At 42.4% G+C, this 25,071-nt stretch overlaps 1 protein-coding gene across 1 annotated transcript in view; it reads left to right on the top strand.

Annotated features, from left to right (window-relative positions):
• The first annotated feature begins 1,068 nt into the window (after positions 1–1,068).
• The window catches only part of ANKRD12 (ankyrin repeat domain 12), a 101,860-nt gene continuing 77,857 nt past the window's right edge, over positions 1,069–25,071 (top strand). Inside the window, exons 1-2 of the mRNA XM_019546053.1 lie at positions 1,069–1,231; positions 19,678–19,825. Coding sequence (XP_019401598.1) covers positions 1,145–1,231; positions 19,678–19,825 — 235 coding nt within the window. The 5' untranslated portion in view covers positions 1,069–1,144. The remainder of the gene's footprint in view (positions 1,232–19,677; positions 19,826–25,071) is intronic.

Below are 25,071 nucleotides of genomic sequence, written 5' to 3'. Positions count from 1 at the left end.
TAAAATGCTGGCTCCCGAGTGAGAGCCAGTGGTTCTTGTTGCCTCTGTGGCCCAGCCTCGTAGCCTACCAGAGACCCCAGCTGATGGGGCAGCATGAAGGGCAGCAGTCAAGTTGGCTGTCCCCTTGTGCCTCTTTGCCAATTAGCGCTGAGGGATAGGGCTGCATAAAAGGCAGCCAGCAGTCAAGATGGCAGCCATTCCTTCATCGTTCCCGCCACCTCCACCCCCTGGGGCCTCTCCATCAATCAGCGCTAAGAGGCAGGGCCTCTCTACCAGTCAGTGCCAAGGGGCAGGGCTGCCACAATATGACTGCAAAATCGGCTCTTCAGGCCACAACCAAGCCGTGAAAATTACTTTCTCTCTCCACGAATTCAGTAATTAATTCCCTAGTTATGTGGCTTTGTCATGTGGGGATCCAAGAGGGGAGAGAAGAGCAGTGTGATCACATGCCCACTTGGCTGAATGTGCTGCACTGGCTGCTGTCTGAGCTCATGGGCTGATTAGCATGCTTACTACCAGAGCTCAGACTGCCCAGTAAGCTCAGAGAACTCCCTGTGCCTGCTGAGCTCCAGCTGGGCCTGGGTTGATCAGCCTGTGAGCTCAGAGATCTCACTGGGCATACTGAGCTCCATCAGAAAGCCAAATTTTCTTAGCTTGTGAACTCAGCCTGCAGAGCTCTGGCAAGAACTCCATGTGCCATACAGCCAGAGGGTGGTGCGAGTGCACTACCCTTACCTGCTCTAGATTTGCCTCTGGTCTTTTGTTTATAATAAAGACTGTTGAATGCCCAAAGATATTTACAGCCATCGGTGAAAAGTGCGAGTTAGAGGGAGGAGCTGTCTATGAGCAGTTGAATTAATATTTCTCTTTTCACATTGTCTACTGTAATAGCTATATTTCTGTATTAGACTTCCTGTTCTTCAAGCCAGATATAGAGCTGTGCTTTAATATGGTATTGGAGGTCAAGTGTGAGCAAAACTGCCTTTTCTTCCTGCTGTGATTCAGCTGAATGGTAGTGCACCCTACAAAAAAAAACACTGCCTTTAGCATGACATTATGAACCTTGCTTATCTGTATATTTCCCTTTTTGCAGACACACGATGAGTACACTGATGCAAGATACAGCTAGCTGAACAGATATAAAATGCCAAAATTTGGGTCCACAAAAGCAGTTCAAATTGAAAATTCTGACAGTGACAGTACGATGGTGGAGAAACCAACTGCAAGAAAGGTAAAAATACTTATAATTTAATTAAATTACATTGAGGCTTGTTTAACTTTGTAAGAACATGGAACATGTAAGCCAAATAAAACCATTTGAAGTGTCAGTATTTGAGGCATTCCAATTCTGTACATGAATGTGAATCTATTTTGATGCATTAGTCCTAAAATATAGTTGAGAGAGATTTTACAGTTTTTTAAACTTGAAACCTTTTATCAGTGTAGGATCAAGAGATTATATATTTAGATTTTAAAGCCGTGTAATGCCATGAATAATTTAGTTTTAAAAGAAACGGATTTCTTTTTGTTGTTTAATGTATAATCGGTCATGTTTCATTTTATATGAAATCTTCATATAATAGTATTACTATTTGTGATTACTACATTTTATTTTTTTTTTCAGTATTTTATATTAGTAGTCTGAGCATTTTCATAATTCTTTCAGAAAAAAGTACAACTCTGTGTAGTAAACACAAATACATTTTTATATAGTTTCATAAACCAAAAGAAGTTACTGTTGAATCATGCTGACTTGTTGATTTTCAGTGTTATTACAAATAAAATATGTGCATTTGTGTGCGATTTGACTGTGAGTCTACTTCAAAAGTTGTAAAAGTTTGTTTTTGATTGGGGAAAAAATAGGGTCAGCTGATTAGAAACATTTATTCTATAATTGTGCAGAATGGAATTAATACAATGATGATTCTTTTCCTATACTGCACTTTTAAAACTTTAGGCTAGATTATGACAACCCTTAAAGACTTTCAGTGAATGGCTGGACATAATTTCTCTGTTGGGCTAATGGAGTGTAAGAAGGGAGTAGCTGGTGTTGACAGTTCTATCAGCTTTCCAAAGGTGATACCCAGATACGGCCATGCTCTGCCCTCTGCTGCACAGTGCTCTGTTTCTCAGATATGACTGTGCTTGCTATTTTCCTCTCCTTCCTGCTAGAGGAGGCGTTTTCCTTCAGTGGTATAATCTGGTTTAGTGGGATTTTATTTCTATTGGTAAACATTGATTTTGCTTCACACTAGCAGGCCGATAAAAAAATATTTCCATCGTTAATCAAGATTTATAGAAAGGTGTTGTAAGAAAATGATGGCTGATGGAGTATGTGATAACACAGGGAGCAGTCTTACAGAACCAGGCTGTGACTGTAGCTTGGACTGCAGCTCCTTGAAATCCCAGGGGACTGGAAACGAAGGAAGAGGAAGTGACAAAGTAAATGAGGGAACTACAGGCCAGCAGAGCTGTGACCTATGGCAGCTCAGCTGGTGGCAGTCCTGTAGTAGTTATGTTTATAAGTGGGCGGTTAAACTGAACTATAATAGTATACTGTCATTAATAAATTGTCTGCCCCCATGCTCCTAATTTCACAGAATTCTGAAAATTTAAACTGATAAAAATTTAAATAAATACTTGAAAATAAACATCCATATTATCAATTGAAGTTATAAATAAAAATGGAATGCTGCCAAGCCCAGGTATAACCCTTCCATGTACAGCAGCTCATGTTCTGCTGAAAGTTGGGCTTGAAAGTGTTAAGATATTGGTAGATAATTGGTAGACATCGATTTTAATCTGTAATTCATATTTAATGTAAAGTGAATGTTTCTGCTGTAAGTCACTTTCTGTCAGCCATATTAAAAACAAATTTAGAAGTGAAATAAAAAAAAGTTATTTTAATCATTTTCCCTTGTACTCTTTAACTGTGTAGTTTGTTTTAAAGGAATAGTTCATTATTTAATAGTCCCAAGGTTACAGTTGAAATGCCTTCTCAAAAAGGTTATTCACTGGCTTTATGTAGACCTTTTCCTGTTATCTTAACACTGGTCTGTAGCTGAGACAATTTTGTAATATCTGTAGGAACCCAGGAAAATCTCTGCTTAGTATCCTTAGCTTCTGACATCCAATATACACCAGCCTTTTCAACTTTAACTTGTATTTATTTCATTAATAACTTTCCAAAATAGATTTCCTGTTTGGAACAATTTATTCTTACCTTTTATCCACTTAATTTTTTAAAAGGCATTTAAGGCAACAGGGAGTATACAGTCTTTAACACAGCAAGGCAGTGCACGTCATTGTTCTGTCAGAGATGTAATTTTGTGTATCAGGAATTCATAGATCTGAAGACTTTGAAAAATAGATTATTTCTGCTTGGGGGGTGGGGGGAAGGAAACAAATGGAGAATGCTCTTCCTTGGGCTTGTCTGTGATTTCAAAGCTTCTGCCTTCACTGAGCAGCCACCACAGGGAATCCACCACATTGCATACAGAGCCGCATGCCTTTTGCCAGGACTGCATGACTTCACTGCAGTGGCTGTGCCAGCAGGACATGTAATGCACTCTGGGAGACACCAGCTGTTGAAGGGGCCATGACAGTCAGCAGAAACCATGGGCACATCTCCACGTGCCTTCTGTCAGCTGCAGGGTAGCAGCAGAAACCTACTATCACTTCCAGAGCTGGTTTTATTCCAGCTGGCAGAGAAAAGGCATTCTGCTGCCACAGAGGATCATAGAATATGGACGCCATTTTGCCAGGCTATAGTGATGATATAAACCTACTCAGCTGTCACATGGAAAAATGCACATGGAAATGGTATTTGTAGATGCATGTTTAGGTGAATAATGGGAGTGAGAGTATCTTGAAAGATGATGTGTAGTAATTGGAGTATGATGTAGGGATTAATTTTTGGATTCTCTGGAAATAATTTAAATATTAGCATAAAGGATTCAGAATGTGAAGTCAAATATTGATTGTTGCTGCAATACAAATCACTTCTAATATTACCTTTTAATTATTTCTATAAATTAGTTTTGAGCATTCTGAGATAACTCTTGAACTAATTACTTTTTGTCCAGTTTTATAAAGCTAAATGTAATGAAGATTTTAAATAAATTGCCATTTGGACAATTAAAATTCCAGACACTGACTATTGTGCGTGTTCAGAGGTGTTAACTGATCTTTGCTTTTGGAGAGGATGCAGTCTGTTTTCTTCTACAGAAATAGATAGCTAGTAGTACTAAATTATTTGGATTCTGCGTTCTACATACTAACAGTGCGTTAAATTCTTTCTTCAGAAGATATGAGCCAGCATGTATATTCTAAAATAGTTAAAATAATTAAGACAGGAATCTTGATTACTTGCAAAGTTAAACAGTCTAAATGAGCTATTACATTTTCAAAATGCAACTGAAAATGCTGGAACAGAGGAAAAAATTCTTTGTGTACTTAAATATTTAAAGCTGAACCAATACCAGTAATAACAATATTAAGCAATAGCTAAGTATTAACATGATGTAAGCTGCTACATTCTTCAGTATTTTATACTAGTTCAATAAAAGTTAGTATTCACTGTACCATGGTGGTAGCAGCACTAGTTATAATCAAGAGGACATTTTTCATTATAAGCCTCCTGCTTTCTGATGTTTACAGTTTTTAGAAAAATTCTTTGGACAGAATTTTTTAGCTTTAATTATCAGTCACAAAGTGAATATTGTGGCAGTTAAGATAAAAAATCATATTTAGATATTCTGAGTAATCTATGAGTGAAGAGATCTCTTCATGTAATCAAAGATCTTTCAATTTTTTTTCTTGCTCTGGGAAAACTCAAAAGCAGCACAACAGAAATAATGTGGCATCACACCTGGCAGCAGAGTTTTGAGAGAAGGTTAGCAGCCAACTGGGGCAAAAGAACAAGTTAGGGACTGCTTAGAAAAGCTGGATACATCCATGGCACTGGATGAGGGATGTACCCAAGAGTATTGAGGAAGTTGGCTGATGTAACTGCAGAGCCACTAGTCATCACCTTTGAAAACTCATGGCCATTGGCAGAGACCCTGGATGATTGGAAAAGGGCAAATATAGTGCCTGTATTTATTTAAGAAAGGAGGATCCAGGGAACTACATTCCAGTCAGCCTCACCTCAGTCACTGGAAATGTGCTCAAGGAAACCATTTCTAAGCACTTGAAGGAGAAAAACGTGATTAGGAACAGTTGGCATGGATTCAACAAGGGCAAGTCATGCCTGACCAGCCTTATTGCCTCCTGTGATGAGATGACTAGATGTGGGGAGACCAGTGGATATCTTGACTTTAGCAAGGCTTTTGATACAGTTTCCCATAACATTGTTGCAAGCAGGCTAAGGAAGTGTACGGGCTGGATGAATGGACTAAGATGAATAGAAAACTGGCTGGAGCATTGGGTTCACAGAATAATAATCAGTGGTTCAGTGACTAATTGGCAGCTAGTATCAAGTGGAGTGCCCCTGGAGTTGGTCCTGGGGCTGGGTTTTTTTTTGTTTTGTTTGTTTTTTTTCAATATCTTCATCAATGACCTAGAAGATGGGATGAAGTGCACCACTAGCAGGTTTGCAGTAGACACCAAGCTGAGGGGAAGTAGTAGATAAACTGGAGGGTAGGGTTAGGATTCAGAGAGACCTAGACAAATTGAAACATTAGACCCAAAAAAATCTCATGAGGGTTCAATAAGGACAAGTGCAAGGTCCTGCACTTAGGACAAAATGATCCCATGCACCAGTACAGGCTGGGGGCTGATTGACTGGACCCAGTGCTCCAGCAGTTCTGCAGAACAGGGTCTGGGAGTTATAGTGGACAGTAAGGTGACTATGAGCCAAGAGTGCGCTTGTTACCAAGAAGGCTAATGGCATACTGGGCTGCATTGGTATGTGTGTTGCCAGCAGATCAAGGCAAGTGATTATTTCCCTCTTGTGTACTGGTAAGGCCACATCTGGTGTACTGTGTCCAGTTTTGGGCCCTCCACTACAGAAAGCATGTGGACAAATTGGAGAGACTCCAACATAGGGCAGTGAAAATGGTTAGGGGACTGGAGCACATGACTTCTGAGGGAACTGTGGGCTTATTTAGTCTGCAGAAGAGAAGACTCGGGGGATTAGTGCCAGCACTGGGAACCCCACACTGACCTTGCCACCATGGCAAGGTACCCCCTGGCAGTAGCAGTGGCAGCACAGAGTTGTGTCCCCTGCTGCTGCCACCTTGCCACAGCAGTGTGGCTGGCATAGGGCTGCTAGCGGCATCACTGAATCTCCCCACCCCACTCTATCCTCCTGCACTGGATTTTACCCACTGGGCCTTGGAGGCCTCCCAGCAGGGCAGGGAGCCATGAGCCTGTGGCTAACAGTCTGTATTTGTCCCTGCCCTGTATACAAGTGTGGGGGCATGTCCCAACCCCCATGACTCCCCCAGGAGTGTGTGTAGCAACTGGGATCCAAGAAAAGAAGGAAAACATGGGCTGAAGACCAGGAACAAGAAGCCTGATAATGAGGCAGGTGAGTTAGAGGAAGAGCTAGAAAGCAGTTTCCTGCTGTTAATGCCTTTAAGCTCCAACCCAGAGTGGAGACCAAAAGTTGGAAAGTGGTGGGGAGGTGAGAATATGCAAGCCTTCCTAAATGCAAAAGCAATCCAGCAGATTGAACAGGTTGCAGGAATGGGAGGGAGTGAAGGAGCTAGAGGAGTGGACCACCCTGAGTAGTAGCATAGACAGACCTTAAAGGGACAGACACACTCATTTTAAAACAAACATAAATGGCATTGACAATAGTTTTGCCTAACATCAGGAGCAACTTAACACGCAAAAGATGGGAACAGATTGAACCAGTGTTGAACCAAGTAAGGGCAAACATAATCTGCCTACAGATCGATCTGTTCTAGTGAAAAAAACTCAGTAACTGAGTTTTCATTTCTATCAAAAGAAATAAGGATAAGGAAGAAAGAAATCGTATGTGTGGCTTTTAGCAATCACCAGGTGCTGAAGATGGAAATGAGTCTTGGTAAGAGCCCCATGAGAGGGAAGGGACTGTGGAAGTTAAATGTGCAGCTGTTACATGACGAAGAGAGATACATGAGCATAGCATACAGGACAAAGTATGAGGGGTGCAAAACACTGAAGAAATATTTTGGGAGTACTAGAGAATAGTGAAGAAGAGGGCGGGGAAATTCTTCAGGGAGGAAGGCTGAACAAGCTTTGGAAAAAGAACGAAAGAGTCAAGAGAGTGGAAAAGAAAGATGCAGGAGCTGCTAACGGAAGCCACAGAAGGAAGATGGGTATGAGAAAAGCTAGAAGAAACAAGGCAAGAGCTAGAAATCTGGTTTAAAAGAAAGATGAGGGAGAAAATGTTCTTAGCACAAGTACCCTGAGTGGGAGAAAATGAGTGGTCTGGATACTTTTCGGTCAGAGTGAAGGCATCAAAAGGAGAGTTTAAAGCAGTGTGGGAAGAAGGTGATGCTCAGGTGGAAAAACGAGATGTTGGAGGCGACAAGGAGATTTTACAAAGTGCTATACCAGAAGAAGGAAACAGATGGGAATAAGAAGAAGGATTTTTTGGAAGAGATTGAAGAGAAAGTAGAGGAAGAAAAAAAGATAGAAGAAGAGATAAGCTTAAGGGCATGGAGGAGTGTTTAAAAACCTTTAAAAGAAGGAAATCACCAGGAGCAGATGGCCTGCCTATGAAATTTTATGAGACGTTTTGGGCATTGGGTAGGAAGGATATAGTGGATTTTCTGAGGAAATGGTGGAATTGGGAGAAGCAGGGAAAGATTTTACATGAGACATTGTGATCTTACTCTTCAGGAGTTCCTTCTCCCCTTTTCTGAAAAACCAATTACATTCCTTAATATGGACTATAAGTTAATGGCCAAGACCCTGGCTTTGAGGATGAGAGAGAACCTCAAGTAAGCAACAACCAAGTATGCTCAGTACCAGGTAGAAGGATCTCCACGGTGATCAAAGAGACACTGTTCCATTTCCAGGAGGGGAAAACAAACACCGGTATAGCAAACCTAGATTTAGAAAAAGCATCTGACAGAGTGGATCATAATTATATAATTGTGATGCTAGGAAAACTAGGGTTCCCAGAGATGTTTATATGCTGAATGAGGTTATTGTGTAGAATAGTGGAGAGTCAAGTCTAATGGACACCGAAGTGGGGCCTTTAAAATCCATACGGGGTGAGACAAGGCTGCTCCCGATTGCCCCTACTATTCATGTGACATGGAAGCATTGGCACAAGAAGAAGAAGGCAAGGTCATAAGCAGAGTAAAGATACTAGGGAGAGGGTGAGGTCAAATGCATACTATACAAGGATGATATAAATGTAGTACTTAGAGATGGACTTCTGATGGAAAGGGTGCTAAAGCATACAGCAGAGTATGGAGAAGCGATGGGGTTAAACTAAGATGGAAAAGCATGATAATGGGAGTGGGGACCTGGAGGGACTTCAAGAAGTTGGGTTTTCAAATAAGAGAGAAATTGGAGTGCTAGGGATTCTGATGGATGCCAAAGGGAAAGGAAATACGGCATGGGAAAAGTTGATGGCAGGGCTACGGCAAATACTTTGGTTATAGTCCAGAAGGATGCTGTCCTTTGCTGGAAAAATGGCGGCGGTTAAGGCTGTGTTACTGTTGATTATTCTATATATGGGAATTATGTTTCCACCAACATGGTATCAGGTAGCAGAAGTGTAGAGGGAAATGTGTGGGTTTTCTGGAATGCCAAAAGAGAGAGGGTGGCCACAGCTGAACTGTGCAAAGCAAGAGAGGTAGGAGGATGGGGGCTACTGGACTTGGATTGTTCACCTATATGAAATATAGTAAGCATGTTATGCAAGGTGGTAACAGAGGTAGAGGGGAAGCAGCATGTATCACGTGATTTCACAGAGCTGCAGTTTTGAGGAAATGGGGAGTATATTAGACCTCTTTGAAGAGTCTGTGGGCGTGGCAGCCACCAGTTTATTGTATCAGGATAGAAGGGTTCACACCCACAACCCCCCATCCAGGAGCCCAGCCAGCTGGGCTGGCAGCCCTGGGGTCCAGGGAAGGTGGCACTGAGCCATGGCAGGGCTGCCTGGCACCCTCAGCCCTCACGGCTCGGGCTTAGGGAAGGTTGGAACCACCTGGGAGCTCCAGCACGAGCCACCTCCAGGCCTGCAGGTCTCCGTGCATCCCTGGTCCAGGCCCCTGGAAAGCAGCAGCAATGGTAGCCCCATGCCCTCTCCCCCCACAGATAGCTGCTGCCGGCGGGATTCCCGCAGAACCACCTCCTGCAGCCCCTGGCCTGGGCCATGCTGAATACCAAGCCCCAGTCCAGTGTCGACAGTCCAAGCCACGCCCAGCACTGATGCTGCAGCACTGTGTGGAGCTGCTGCTGTCCTCCCTGTGCTGCTTGGGCTCCTGCTGGGACCCACATGGAACCGCTGGGTCCTGGCATTAGCCCGGGCAGTTCAGGGAGGAGAGTTGCAGCTCTGCCCGACTCACTGACGGTTCTAGGCACAGCTCGGGCTCCGGCAGTGCTGGGCTGGGGGCTGAGAGGGGTTGCTTCACAGGAATCCCGCTCCCTCCTGCTGCCATTGGCTGCCTCCATGGGGGTGTGAGGCTAGTGTCACCACCGCTCTCCAGAGGCCTGAACTGGGGATGCATGGGGACCCGTGGGCTTGGAGGCAGCTTGTGCTGGAGTTCCTAGGTGCTCCTGCCCTCCCCCGAACCCAAGCCATGGGGCCCAAGGGTTCCAGGTAGCCCTGCTGTGGCAGATCTGTGAGGGTCCTGGCAGGACGCAGGATCCGAGTGGCTGCAGCAGGAAGGCATGGCCAGGGGCATGCCCAGCCACCCACCTACAACCCTCATCCAGGGCCCTGAGCAGCTGGGCTAGCAGTGCCGGGAGTTTGCAGAAGGCAGTGCTGGGCTGTGGCAGAGCTGCGTGGCACCCTAAGGTCTGCGATGGGTTGGAACCACTTGGGACCCACTGAGCAAGTAAATGGGGAAGGCCAGGGCTGGTGCTGGAGCAGCTGCCCTCCACCTGGGCTGTCCGTGTCCAGCACTGCTGGGTCAAGGGTGGGGTGAGCCCATCACTGCTGGGGCCGTGCTCAGGCAGGGGGCATGCCCTAGACCCAGGGCAGTTTGGCAGAGACTCTGTTCAGATTGGCCATCCTGCCAGGGTTTACGGGGATCCCGCCTCCCCAGGCTCCAGACCCCCCCCACCCCTGCAGGCACCCCCTCTCCTCAGGATCCAAACCCCCCTCCTCCCCACACACACATACAGAGCCTCCCACACCCTCCCAAATTCCCCCTCACACACCCTGAACCCACCCCCAACCATATGGAGTACCTTAATAATTTTGCATAAGTTTGAGTTTTTCGGCGCATAATTTTGAGTTTTTAGGTATGTGATTAAAATTAAGATTAATTATGACTCTTTTTAATCGCACAATTAATTGCAATTATTATTATTATTATTTTTTTTTTTTTAACTGTTTGACCATCGTAATATTTAGTGAGATTTCCATTTATGCAAATACAAGATGAAGGGCTTCCCCTGCATCACCATACGGATTTGGGGGAGGGGAAAAACCTTGACTTGTATTTGACTAAATATGGTAGTTTTACCATCACCGAAACTACAGAGCTGAATGGCTGCAGAGGTAATTTGGTTTCCCCAATACTTTGGGATGAGCAGAAGTTGTCTCGAGGCCTTTGTTACATGTTGCGCTGTGAGCTGCCCAAATCCTGCCCTCTTCCATTCTGTTCTTCCCTGCTCCTCGAGGCTCCTCCCTGCCCCCAGTTTCAGAAGTTCTGAGCTTATTTGTTCTGTAATGCACCACAAATATTTATAGAGCTGTAAAAAAAATTATTAACAAACATAGGAATTTAATTAATATAACTAGTCATAGAATCATAGAAGTAGGGTCGGAAGGGACCTTGTAGATCTTCAAGCCCGACCCCCCCGCTCCTCCCTGCCCCGCCCGGCAGAAAAAGACTGGACTCAAATGAGTCCAGCCAGGTAGCCATCAAGCCTCTTAAAGATCCCCAGGGTAGGAGCCAGAATCACTTCCCTAGGAAGTTGGTTCCAGCTCCTAGCCGCCCTAACTGTGAAGTAGTTCTTGCGTATGTCTAATCTGAATCTACTGTCTAATAACTTGTGTCCATATACTTGAAGTATATTTTGATGAGTATATATGATTAGTTTCTTTATGTTCAAGAGAGTTGGTTTATGCTTGATGGACTTCTCTGTGTGTAAGATAACAAATATAATAGACTGCACGAGTTTAGGACTACTTTTAATGCAGTGTGTGTTACTGTTCTTAACATAGGATGCAGGTTTTTATTACTAAGTGCTCTAGTCATCTCTGTGTACTCCTAATGACCTTTAAGTAGGATGAACTTTTAACAGCTTTTGATCTGGCAAACTTGCATTTACGTTACAGCTGGCAGCCTGGTTACTCAGTACTTTGCATTAGTACTTAAACTCAAGTAATATTGAAATCATCTAGTCACACCATTGCAGAACTGCAGCATGCTCTTTGATCAGCCTGATTCATAGGTAACAGCATCAGTGGCATGAGAGTTTTATCAGGTTCTGGGTAAATGTTTCTTTCTTTCTTCCAGCTCAAGTACTTCTGGGATAAAAAAGATATAACAGTATTGACTCTTACTCAGTTTTTCCTATCAGGATAACTTTAAAAAAGTTATTTTATTGTTATCAAAAACAAATAAGAATCAAAGTATCTCAAGTATGTTGAAATTCTTTTTCAAGTATTGTCTCTAGACCACATGTTAGGGATAACTGTCTCTGCAAACTTGAGCTCAGCATGTTCTGTAAAAGAGTAACTACTAATACCTCTTCAGACTCCTTTGCTGATCCAGATATTTGCATTGAAGGTAACTGCGGCACTCTGTCTCAGACTGCTTTTTAGATTATGTGAGCAAGTAATGTCGGGAGATGGGAAGCCTTATTGTCCTGCTTCTGCAGGCCATCTTTAATCCATAGTTTTTCTCCTTGTGTATGTGGTGGTGGGTATTTTTGTTTGTTTGTTTTGTTTGTAAGCTTCCATCAATAAGAGTAGTGATGTTAGTGTTCATTAGTACCATTGGTATTTTCGTAGTTCTGTGACTATATTGCTTCTTGGCCTGTTTCATGTTATTACCAGTGTTTCAGCTCTGTTCAGTACTATTGGGCAAATCCTTGTGTCATGCCATTGGTCTTTTCTGTTTAATGACATTATTTGTAGTTTTATTATTGTGGATCTTAGCACAGCACTTTAAAGAAGGTCTTTGTCACTTCCAATGGCAAAATGTTGGTCTCTAACCTACATATTTAAAATACCTTACCTTTGTTTGTGCACCATCCAAGCCCAGCTTTTAGAAGAAATGGGAGACTCTGATTAAATTCTTTTTTTTGGAACAGTGGTTCTCTACCACATAGATCGTACATGTTGAACACAGTCCTACACTGTGCACCCTTCCTGGTTCCCAGCAGCCAATCTCCTCCAAATATTATGCACAACTCCACAGTCTGCCTCCCTCGTGGCTCCTTTACCAGGCATGCTGCAGAAATAGCCAATCTATCTCTGCATGCACTGGTCCTAGAATGGAATTAGCACTGTCACATTTTGTGAACTGTGCCTGGGCTAATTAGCCCAATTGCAGTGCCATACCAGGGGACTTTGTGCTTCCTGTTTGGGCAGTAGTGTGGGTGCTGACAGATATGGGGTGGTGGAAGGAATAAAAAATGCACTGTACTGGAAGTAGTAGTGCATTAGTTCAACCAGGCTCTTCACTTCAAGCTGGTTTCTTGGCACTTTTAGCTAAACCTGATTCAGTCAGCTGTTAAATAAGTGCCAAAAAAGCCCCAGTAAAGCATCCAATCTATAGATGTTGGGAAAGCCAAGTTCAGCTACCGTGCTGCTGCTTGTGGGCATATGCTGGGCTTGGCGCGGGAATGCACTGAGTTTAAAGTGCCCCTTTTTTGGGTTTTTTGCTTCTCCACGCCTGCAAGCAGCCACTGTGATGTTGTACCCCAGGAATATTGCATGGAGGTCAGACAAATTCTCCCTCTTTCTTTTTCCAACCCTGTGTTCCTTGTGGGCCTATCCATAGCCTGCTGGTTGAGAACCACTCTTTTATAGAAGGCAATTAAGAAACAGGCTGAGTTTACCTCTTTGGGGACTTCTTTGTCCTCAGAATAAACTCTTAAGCCAAGGCTGGGGGTAGGCTCAAGAATCGCTTTTGAGTCATTCAGGGATGCTTTAAGAATTAAGCTAACAGCTAGTGAAGAATAAGGACTAGTAAGTTTTGTTTTTGATTTGGTTTTTTTTTTTGTTGTTTTTTTCATTCATCCTGAAGAAATTGAAATTGAGGAACCCCATCTAGATGGAATGTTCTGGTCTTGGAGATTTAGCTCTTTTTCAAGTGTTACATAAAGACTTAAAATAAACTTCTCCTTTTGGCCTAAATTGGAAAAACTTATGTACTTGCTGTTGCTATTGAGAAAAAAGTATCCTGGACTTGTACGTTTTGAGGAAAAGACATTTTCTGTAGAAGGTGAGGTCTCTGCTCCAGCTGGGTTCTCAACTTTTTGGCTTCTGTATACCAGCACTTTCTTAGTGATATATAGATTGTGTTTGTGCCAGCAGTTTGCTCAAATACCTAACTGTTTCAGACAAAGTCCTGCCCTGCGCACATTTAGTGAGGAGCTGTAGAACTGAGTGTCATACATACATTAATATGTTAATAGATTGTCTTATATCTTTTGATATCCCTAGTATATCGTTATGTGGTTAACTATATATGTTGAACATAAGAGTCCAGGGTGGGTGTGTAACCGAGGGCAACTGGTCTGTTTCACCATCTTAATCTTCTGTGACCCATCTAAAAAGACAAAGTAGACTTAACACAATTAAGTTTGTATATGAATTGGCAGCAGTTCATGATCAGTGATATGGAAAGCTGCTGATGGACATAACAATAATTGCATGGAGATTTTATTCTGTCCTAGCCATTAGGATAACTTAAGATGGGTATCAGATTCCTTTTGTAGTGGGTGAGAAAAATGGACTGGCATCTTTTTAAATTCAGGCGTTCAGTCTCCCTGCACTATGGTGCATTTTCTAATGGGCCATATCCTTAGGCTTCAAAGTCTTCCTAAAGAGTCTTGTGTACTCTTTTCCTTTTGTAATTTAAATCTATCTAAAAAACCTTTGTTAGTCTGTTCTTGGATTTTGATTTTTTTTTCCATAAAAGAAATATGAAATATACTCCTGAAATATGTTCCTGAGAATACCTGCATTTTTCCCAGTTTAAGCTAGGTATGATAACAAATTTTGCAAATTTCTCCTTTTTTCCAAAAGTGAGCCCCTTTGATTAAATATCAAGACAAATTATCTTATTTTATTTGATCTACTTGTTGCTTGCCTGAAAGTGAGGAGAAAGGTGGACTAAAGCATCTGACTTTTTTTGGCCTACTCAGGTGATGATATTTCTAAAAATACAAATGTAGAAAAGGTAGCATCTCTCTCATTTGTGTCTTGAACAGTGAGGAAAAAGGATGCTTTCACAGAGGAAATCTATCGGGCACAGTTTGACCTTATTATTCCTGTCCCTGGCATAATCCCCCCTGTAGAAAAGTTAAAACTGACTAAGATAACCACCTTTACTTAAGAAAAAACATGTGAAAGGATTAAAAAAAAATGAAAACCTTGGGTAGACTTCATCATTCAGTGCACAGAACATGGGAGGGCGCCATCTTTGAACATGACAACAGTCATTCTTTGTTGACTTGTATCTCCTTTTCTGAATATGGTACAAAGCTAATCTTGGTGTCTAACCCAGTGTTTTCAGAGTCAAACAATCAAATCAGGATCTTTCCAATGTCATAATGACAAAAGAAAGTAGGGCTTGCAATTCTCTCAAGGCAAATCATCTCAACATTATTTATGAACATTTTTCTTACATAGTTGAAATATAAATACTGTATATGAAACTGGAATTTGATGTGGAATTAATAGGAAGTGCTATAAAATACAACATGATATTAAATTAATGCAACTATTGAAAGAATTTTTCTTTTAACATTTTGGGGTGATCCAACCCATCATCCATTAGACTACTTAATTTTCCTTACACGGTTTTCATCCCATTTTCAGTGTTCAATACAAGAAATGTAATTTTTTTGGCACTTGCATCTTGCAGTTTTGCATGTTGTACAGCTACACGTCAGCAATAATTCATCAGAAGCAGAATCAAGACATTTGTCGAGAAAAAGAGCTCCAGACAGATGTCTTCGTACCACTCCAAGTTCTTTTAGATTTAATATAGTTCTGTAGCTGGTCTTATCCAGGCTAAAGCATTCACATGCCACAAAGAAGCATCTCCTGAGATGTACATTTCGAATAGGGAAGGAAATGGGGGGGAAGCTGTGAGATCAGTTTACTTTTGTACAATGCACAATGAAGCTTGTTAAATGTTTTACAGTGAAGTGATGGCTGTAGGACCTTAAGGTATTCATCAGCTCCGTTAACTGTGTCCTCAGAAAGTGTGCCATCTTCAGCAAAACCTAAAAGGAATTTCTCTGATGCTGCGTTCAATACTGACAGTTTTATTCCCACTTTGCTGGTGATGTCACATCCTGTGAGAATGTGAGCCTTAATAAAAACACTGCACAAAGCTGGTCCTAGTTTCTGTTCAAGTATGTGAAGAACAGATCTGACTTTGGATTAAAGTAGGCTTGGGTAACAAAATCCAAAAGTCCTTTTTCACACAGTTGAAACAGATATCAAAAAAGGAGGACAAAAACATCTGTATCATTAGACGACAGTATGACCTGTGAAACCAGATGAAACTGCATCAAATAAATGGATGACCACGCAATCATCTACCAGCTTCTTCTAGTATCTGAACTAGCTCAATGAAACCATCCCAACACTCGTACATTTCAGATTTTGCCTGACAGGAAATGCTGGAAGCCTTGTAATCTTTGTAGAGATCATTAATCAACAGTAAATCATTTTCATAGGTGGCCAGAGATGTCTTTGCATCTTTCTCTGTGAGAGATGTCTTCATTTTTGTACATTTCTGAGTACTGCAAAATACTTGTTAGCAGGAGTGATTTTCCAGACAGCATTCCATTTCAATTTTTGTATGGCAAGATGAGAAATCCCTTGAGTGACCTCATATAGTGACTACCTTGCATAACTGATTTTAAACTTTAACACCTAATACATCACATTCCATCAAGGTATCCTGAGCACCATTCCCATGCAGGTACTTCCCAATAATGTGCGTGACAACTTTAGCTCAGTGAAACTTTCCCATCACTGGAACAATGTCTGTAAACTCTGATGGGTTGCACATTATTATATCTGCGATTAAATAGAATACTTCCTCATCACAAAAGGCAGGTAGAGATGTTTGATTCATCTGAGAGCAAACAGTCTGAAGGCTTATAGGGGATGCATAAGCCATTGCATAATCAGTAACAGGTTTTGGAATTACTGGTAGCAAACCAATATGCATCAGTGGTGGGTTTTTTTCTTAATAATAAACTGTGACATCCAGCCCATGTAGAAATGGGTGTGGCTGATGAGCTTTCACAAACAGTTACTTGTGAGTCTGGCTGCCCACATAACACAAAACAATAAACTGGGGCGGGCAATTATTTATTGTGGAGGGCTGCTCTACCCAGTTTTGGCAAGCTGTCAAGGGCCATATGGGTAGCCTGCCCCTTGACAGGTGCCCCGCCCCCTGGTTACCATCTTGGGACCAGTGTCCCAGGGCCAGCACTAGGGGGGCACAGGCTGGCAGGGAGAGGGGGGAGCTGGTACAGCTCAATAAAGCCCCTGCTGGCTAGGACCCTGTACTCCTGCTGCCCTGCTCTGAGCCCTGCTGGCAGTGGCCCTGGGACACTGGTGCAGGCCCTGCTTCTGCACTTGCTCACTCCCAGTACCTTCCCAGCCCTGCAGTACAGGCGGGGAGCAGCACGCAGCCCTGACCCCCTGCTTGCTGGCAGGGGAGGAGCTAGTGCGGAGCGTGGGGAAAAGTGGCCCCTCTCCCACCCCGTGGCCGGCACTCCCTGCTGCAGCCACTCACAGCCCACGCAGGGCTGTCCTGAGCAGGCACAGGCAGCCCCATGCAGGCTGTGCAGGAGCCCGCTGAGGATTCCCTTGGATCTTACTGCCCCTGGTTCCTGTCATTTTTGACAGGAAACAAGGACAGATTAAAAAAAAGTTGAAAATTAAAATTTAGGGGCCCTGTGGGCTGGATAGAATGGCTTTGTGGGCTGGGTCCAGCCCATAGGCCATATTTTGCCCACCCCTGCATTAAACCCAAATACTGCTATTAAGCAACAGTAACTGGTCATTAAAATAATATACAGTAAATAAAAGAGTACACAATAAATTGAGCAGTTGAATAACTGTTGTTTATTTATTAAAATAAGACTAGCAGACACACACACAAAATCAGTAATTATTTGGTAGGGCATTATATAGTACCATTTTTTTTCAGTTAATGGATGTGGAGCTTACATGGATGTAGTAACCTACTTTCTTTTGTCACTGTGACATTGGAAACTTCTTTAGTGGATTGTTTGTCCTTGAAAATATTGGGTTAGATACCAAGATTACCTTTGTACTATACTTTAAAAGAGGAGATACCAGTCACTAAAGAGAGATTGTCACCATGTTAAAAAATGGTGCTGTCCCACGTTCTGTGCACCAAATGGTAAAGTCTACCCAAGTGTTTTTATCCTTCCTCATGTGGTTTCATAAGTACAGGTGCTTACCTTAGTCAATTTTGACTCATCTACAGGGGTCTACGCCAAGGGCTGAACTATATATTTTTTCTCTAAATGCTATCTTTTATATGCTTTTTAACTACTGTATTACTGTAGCAGAGAAGGTATAGAATAGTGTTGCTCCCACTATGATTTATTAATTTTTTTCTCCTTATATAAAAGTATACTTGTAGTGTTCCCAGAAGCTCTAGATGGGTGTATCGATGAGGAAATAAAAATATCTCTATTCTTCAAAGGTTGCTTTTGCGCATCAGAAGTCTTTAACAGATTTGCGAAAACATGCTAAATTTTAGTACGTTGCGTTAATAAAATCTTTCAAGAGAAATAAGTTTTAGTATTTTACCAAGTCTCTTAAGTGTAAGAATGTAGTTTTGAATATAGTTGAAATTTCATTGCTGTTGTTTGTTTTGGGGTCACATTCTTTCCATACCAATGCAATTAGTCTTTTAGCATCATTCCTATGATATGAGTAAGTAAAGGAGTTCAGCAGAGATTTAAAGGATGCCAATTTCTTTAGCATTCCATTGGTATTTGTCTGATTGATTAAAATCAAGAACCTAAAAATGCAGCTCATAGATCCCCCCCATATTTGATATACGTGTGAAACAGAAACACTTGCAGGTAAAACTTACTGTCCCCCAGGGTGGATTTGATTTAAATCAAATAGAATTAAATCACTGATCAGGGAGTCTCAATTTAGTCATTGCTTTCTACAAAAAGTGCTTTCTTGTTGTTTTGATATAACCATTGTGGAAATAGACTTCAGGATAGTCAGCATACATTCTACATTTCTCTTTAGCCCAATGTTGAGAACTTTGGCTATGACAATTCCATTTTTTCACAGTTTTGTTCGCAAATTATCAGATTCGGCCAGTTCTCAGTATATCACTTAAAACAGTCCACTACTGAGTTCCATCTCTGTTTTGTGGGAGAGTTTGGTTCCTCCTGCTTTCTTTGGAGCAGCAGCTTCAAAGTGGTTGTTATAGAAGTGTTTTGCAATTTCAACAATTATGCTCAAAATGTTTCTCTCTTATTTCTGCTGCCCCTTCTTTCTTGCATTTATCCCCAGACCTTCTCTTCTTGGCCCAGATCTACTCTACCCCCAACAATCCTCTATTCATTTAACTTCTTGAAAATTTGTACTTTTAGAGAGAAGTAAGGGCTTGACTCTGTGTACACAAACTTGCAGAGAGACAATAGGGCTGATCCTGGATAATCAGGTCTCTTATCTCATCTTCACATACTTCTATTAACAAGGATGTTATCTCTGGAGGCATAAATCCACAACTGAAACTAAGCATCACAGAGATGCTTAATGGGGTCTTCTAGATTGAGCATGGAGTCCCATTGGGTAGAGTGGTTTTCTTTAATCATTACTAATCTATAGAGGAGCCTCTAGGAACCCCATAAGATTGAACCCCTAACATAGTCCATGACCTGTTGTGACCTATTGAAAAACTTTTCTAAAAATGTTACATGAATATATTGTGTCAAATAGTATGTAATTAGAAGCTATAATCTGTATTCCAGGATGATGTCTGAGCTTTAACGTATCTTAAATTAAAATTATCTTTATATACATTTATTTTTTTAAGCATCTTAATTGAAAAATACAATTAAATTTAAGAAATACATTTGTTTTGTTTTAAATCTGATAAAAAAAAAATTAATGCCTCCTGCTGTCCCCTAATTCCCCAGGTACTTCTAATAAAAACATGCCTTTCGTGTTTATCAGTAATGTTACTTGGCTTTAAAATGCAAATATTGTATGGAATTATTTTATATCTGAATGCTTTGTGATGCTGTTCTCTTGTCTGAAAACTTTACTTTTGTTATACTTTTAATTTGCATCAGAGCAAGGACAAGATTGCATCCTACAGCAAAACTCCAAAAGTGGATAGGAGTGATGTTGGGAAAGAAATGAAAGACAAGTCTTCCATGAAACGTAAACTTCCGTTTACTATCAGTCCATCCAGAAATGAAGATCGAAATTCAGACACAGGTAGAATCTTTCTATTTTCTCTCCTAATCATGTGTTTGGAATGAGCATTGTAATTAAAACTAGTTTACAATACGATATTGACTTTTTCAACACAAGGATAGTAGGTAAAACATATGTGCTTACGTGCTTGTTTCTGATGGGTTTTTCATCCTGTCAAGCACTTGCATGCCAATGTAGTGCCTCTCAGCTATTTTTTTCTAGTCATCCGCCAGTCTTACTCTTCGCTTTTTGTATTTTTGTCATAAATCTGTCACCTTCATTGTCATCGCCAAATGTCCAAAGAGGGGAGGGTAAGTTCCTCGTCTAAAACACATTCCTTTGCCTTTTGTGGCCTTCTTTTTTTTGTCTTCCATGCGGATCTCTAATGAATGCTAAGTCCATGGAAATAAATACCCCCATAGCAACTCATAGAAGAAATTTTTCCTGCAGCCTGAATTTCTGTAAGCTATAAAGGACATACCTGCTTGATGTTTTTTGTAATTCAAACACCTACCACTAGAATTATTTGCTTGAAGTTTTCATGGTCTTTCTTACTACACCTCCTTTAGAATCAGGATAACAGGGAGTTTTAGGATACCTCGCCTACTCCAAAGTATAATTTTCTCACAGAAATACAACTCCCTTGAACAGGCCTCCAGTCCAATAAGTGCTCCAATAACAACAAAACAGTAGGAATGCCTTCTTCCCTTTCCCAATTGTGGTTGAAAGAAAAATGCTTCAAATATAGCACTTTTTCAGTGCATTTATTTATAGCATCATTTCTGAAGCAGCTTCTCTTCATAACAAGGTTGACTATGCCTGTAAGCTTGACACCTCCATAAGCAAGTTGAAAACTAAATACAGGATTATAGTATATCTCCCAATTGTTTACTACAGGGCTGTCCAACTTCAGTGTGAGCAGGGATCGTCTGCTGTGCATGACACATGCTGTGGGGGCAGGCTGGTGCTGGCATGCAGCTCATGGGATTTCCCTCTTCTCCCCCTACTCCATGGGCCCTGCCAGGATTCATTTTCCCCCAGCTATGTGGGCAGTGACATGTGGCCACCCAAGATCCCATTGTGTGGGCTGCACAGGTCATGTTGCTTGGCTGTGCAAACAGTGGCAAGAGCATGTAACCCCTTCTGGGACCTTCCCTACTATGGCAGTGGGAGAGGTGGCTGCCATTTGGATAGCCCTGATTTACTGTACAGCCATAGTTAATATCATACAGTGATCTGCCTCCTGAATGCGCAGACCCAAGTGAAACTGCATGACTTTTGTCCACAAAGACAAGAATGATAAGCTGTCCTAGTTTTAGTTTGTAGCAGAGCCATTCACATTACATGCAAGAAGAAGTCATGTCATCAGATGTCAATTTCTAGTAGCTCTTTGGAATTGTAGCATCTTTTGCAGTTAAGTGAAGTCTCTTGATTCTGAAAAAGCCATGTTCTAAGCATAAATTCTCAACACACTACCAGAATCTGCTATATTGGGTAGAGCATTTAGTTTGAGACACCAATAGTATTTATATTTTAGAGTAATTTAGAATAATATAGTGTTTTACATGAATGTTACAGTTGTAAAAACCTTCAAAGTAATCATCACATCATGTAAGATTCTATTGCTATGTAATGTTTTATCAGTAGCATCTACTGTAACAGTTATAAGAAAGAGAAGGTTCATTATGCTAAGCACTGCACAGATGTATAAAAATGACATTTCTAGTTCCAAAGAAAATGTCAGGTATACAAGGTAAGCAGGTAGCTTAGACCCTGAGCAAGGGTGAGGTAAAGCAATAGGATATTCATAGGTATGATCACAACCTGATCTCTGACTGGTTGTTGCAGCTTTCTGTCTACTTTATGGCAGAAGTAACTAGTATCATCCCTGTTTTACAGATGAGAACCTTAAAGTTAAGTGGTTGCTGAGGCAGTCCAGAGTCAGTGGCATCCTTGGGTTTTCTAGTCTAAATTCCTTCCTAATTCATTAGACTAGACTGCTGTCTCTGATGTTGCCTGTGCATGCTGATTGTACTTAGAGAAGATTGGTAAAGGGAATTATAGTGAGAGAAAAGGAAGTAGGAGAATTGGGGTGATGCCAAATGGGGAGCAAGAGGCAATTGGAGCAAAATGAAAAGGACAGTTGGAGAGTTAGAAAAAAGAATAGAAAATGAGGTATTTCATGAAAAGCTTTGTCACCTGTTAAATATACCTTTTGAGTAATAAAGGGAAATGGAAATAATTACTTAAACCTTCAGATTAGAGTGATACTAATACAAACTCTGACTTCTGTCCTTTTTTCACAGTAGTTTATATTATCTTAGGAAGTGATCAAAATCAAATGATAATAGATACTAAAGAAGTGCAGCTAGTGCTAGTAATTAACATGACCCTGAAAAAGTCTGTGGTTATATGTTTGTCCCCCTTCCCAGATTTTTCATTGGTCCTTATGAATCTCATAATAAAAATATTTTTAAAGTTTTCTAGGCTTGCCAGGTTACCTATCAAATTGCTTTTGATTACAGATTTCTAACATTTATTATCCTTTATTTAAGATAATGACCAGTTTTGTTTGTGTTATAGAAGTGTTCTTCTGAATAGGTAATAGAAATATTGATAGGTTTGCTGCCCTTTTACTTTGAAAATGGAATCATCAGGTAACTCATCTCTGTGCACACACCAACACCCAAGAAAAAGTGTGGTTATTGTTAAAGCTACAGTGCCTGTAAAATAGTTCGTCTCCAAGAACAGATAGCGTTGATTGCCTTTTTGTCATGTGGGCCAAATGGACAGTGCCTGATCTGTGTGCTGGCCTGATCTGACTTGTGGGGTAGGGGAGGTAAGGAGTGTGGCCCAGGCCTGATCCAGCTGCATTGAGGCAGGGGCGTGGCCTGGCCCCAACTTGGCCCTGCAGTTAGGAGCAGGTGTGGCCTGGCCTTAACGTAGCTACATGGAAGGGAAAGGAGTATGATTTGGGTCCAATCCAGCCACATAGAGGTCGAGGGGTGCTTCCCAGCCCCAATCTGGTCGTGTGGGGCTTAAGAATTTGGCAGATGGGGAGGACTGGCAGTATTAAATGCCACTGCTTCTCCACCTCCAAATTTCCTAAACCCATGGAGAGTCCCATGGGCCAAGGGTTGAACACTAGGCCTGTGCAAATAGAGAAGTATTCAATTTGGATTTGGCTGATTCAGAGGACAATGATTGGATTTGGAGATTCAGATCACAGTCCCAAATAGATTTAGCCAAATCGGCTTTGAAGATTTAGCGCTTATTCAGAGAGATTTGGTGATTTGGCTATAGACTATAATGAGGATGCACTGAAATACCTATAGCTTCGTCATTTTTTGGCAGATTTGGATGAAAATGGCAGTAATGGTATTATCCCCTTCTGAGGGCATGAAGCCTTCTAAGATTCAAAGAGAGAGATATGGGGGTTTCTGGGAAACTGCACTTCAAGGCGCTGACAAGCAAAACTTGTGATGCATGTTACTTTGTGTGTCAGCGGAATGAAAACTGCAGGGATGGGTAGCCATTGTTCTCACCCTCACAACTCCATTGCAACCACTAAGCCTCAGGCCTCTCAAAAATCTTGCAGGTCTGGGCTTTCCATAGCCAGGACTGTGCAGTTGCTGGAGGTTATCTGGTGCCTCCTGCTCCTACCCACCTTTCACCGGGGAGGTTTGCAGTCCTGGCGTTTCCTGGGGCTGCTGCGCCACTGGCAGTTCCACCCAGGCCTCCGTACCCTGGCAAGGTGCAGTTTTAGGTCATGCCCAGAATGATGTGGGGCTACCTCCTCCCCATATAGCCCCAGCACTTATACCTTCAAGTTCTTCCTGGTACGGGAGCTCAGCAGGGAGATGTTCTTCCCCTGTTGTCTGGTGAGGATCTAAACTACCGCCTCCCGCTCTTGAGAGTGGGGCATTAAATGGCCGCCCTCGTTAGAACCTGTCCTGCCACATGCATAGCCCCTCATGTGGGCATGAGGGAGGCCTGCCAGGTTTCGGGCAGAGTGGTGCAGGGGATTCTGTGAAACTGCACCTCAAACTGTTGAAAGCAAAACTCATGTTACTTGTGTATGTTAAGGGGTTTAGGTTGTAGCTGTGTTGGTCTAAGGACATAGCCCAGACAAGGTTCTTGGGGTCAATCTGATATCTTTTATTAGATCAAATGAATAGTTGGAGAAATTCTTCTTTGGAAACTTTCAGGTTTGTCAGGCTGAGGAAGTATCTAGTTGGTGTGTGCTCTTCCTGGATGGAAAGAATAGTAAAAGAAGCCAGAGGCTGGCATGCAGTGCAGGTAAGAAAGCCAGTCAGTGAAAATGTAAATTGAGGCATCAGGGGCTGACAGACAGGCTTGGGGGGTGGGAGGTGGAAGAAGGATGTAGCAGGTAAAAATAGAGAGGTACATGCTACCTCCGTCCTGTGATCGAAGGTTTTGCTGCTGCACATGCTCTCCTGCACCATTAGGTCGCGCATGCCTGCCAGCACATGAACCATACTGGACTGCAAGGGATCCAGCTGATTTTTGATGCCCTCCTTCACCTGCCTCACTAGTGCCTGCACCTCTGGCAGTGGTGACACTTAGGGGCTGCATGAACACCCCTTGAGCGTGCTGGTGAACACCCTGTGAGGCCGCACTCTCCACTTAGGAGATGGGCAGGGGGGCAGGCGGGAGCACTAGCTAGGGAGTGTGAGCGCTGAATGTAGGCCGCGTCCGCTTCCAGAAGCCTTGCAGCGACTTCTGGGAGCACACCGGTTGCTAAGTTTTTTGCCATGGGGGACCCCCTCCCCCAGTTGGTGTGATTGGCCATGGGGGGATCCCAACCCCCCTGGTTGCTGACTGGTCACTGGGGAGGCATGTGCCTCCCCTGCCTAAGGCAGCAGCAGTTACCCATGACCTCTGGTGAATGCGGCTTGCCTCAGCCAAGAACTTTGATCCCCTGGAACTTCTCCATTTGGTTCTCAAGTTCCTAAACTATGGGGATCACCTGGCTAAGGAGGGCATCGCCAGTGCTGAGGGTCTTGGTGGTTGTGAGGAACGGCTTGAGGACCAGCAAGATCTGGGAGATGGTATCCCACTCAGTTCTGTTAAGGGGGCTACTGATCCCAATCTCCCTGAGCAAGGCCATCTCGGGATGGCCTTCTGTTGTTCCACCAGCCATTCCAACATCGAGTAGTTTCATAGTTTCATAGTAGCTAGAGTCGGAAGGGACCTAGGTAGATCATCTAGTCCGACCCCCTGCCTTGGCAGGAAAGAGCACCGGG

This window comes from Crocodylus porosus, unplaced genomic scaffold, assembly GCF_001723895.1.
Source record: "Crocodylus porosus isolate Cpor-Errol unplaced genomic scaffold, CroPor_comp1, whole genome shotgun sequence".
Classification (NCBI taxonomy): domain Eukaryota; kingdom Metazoa; phylum Chordata; order Crocodylia; family Crocodylidae; genus Crocodylus; species Crocodylus porosus.
This window is presented reverse-complemented; position numbering and strand designations above follow the sequence as displayed.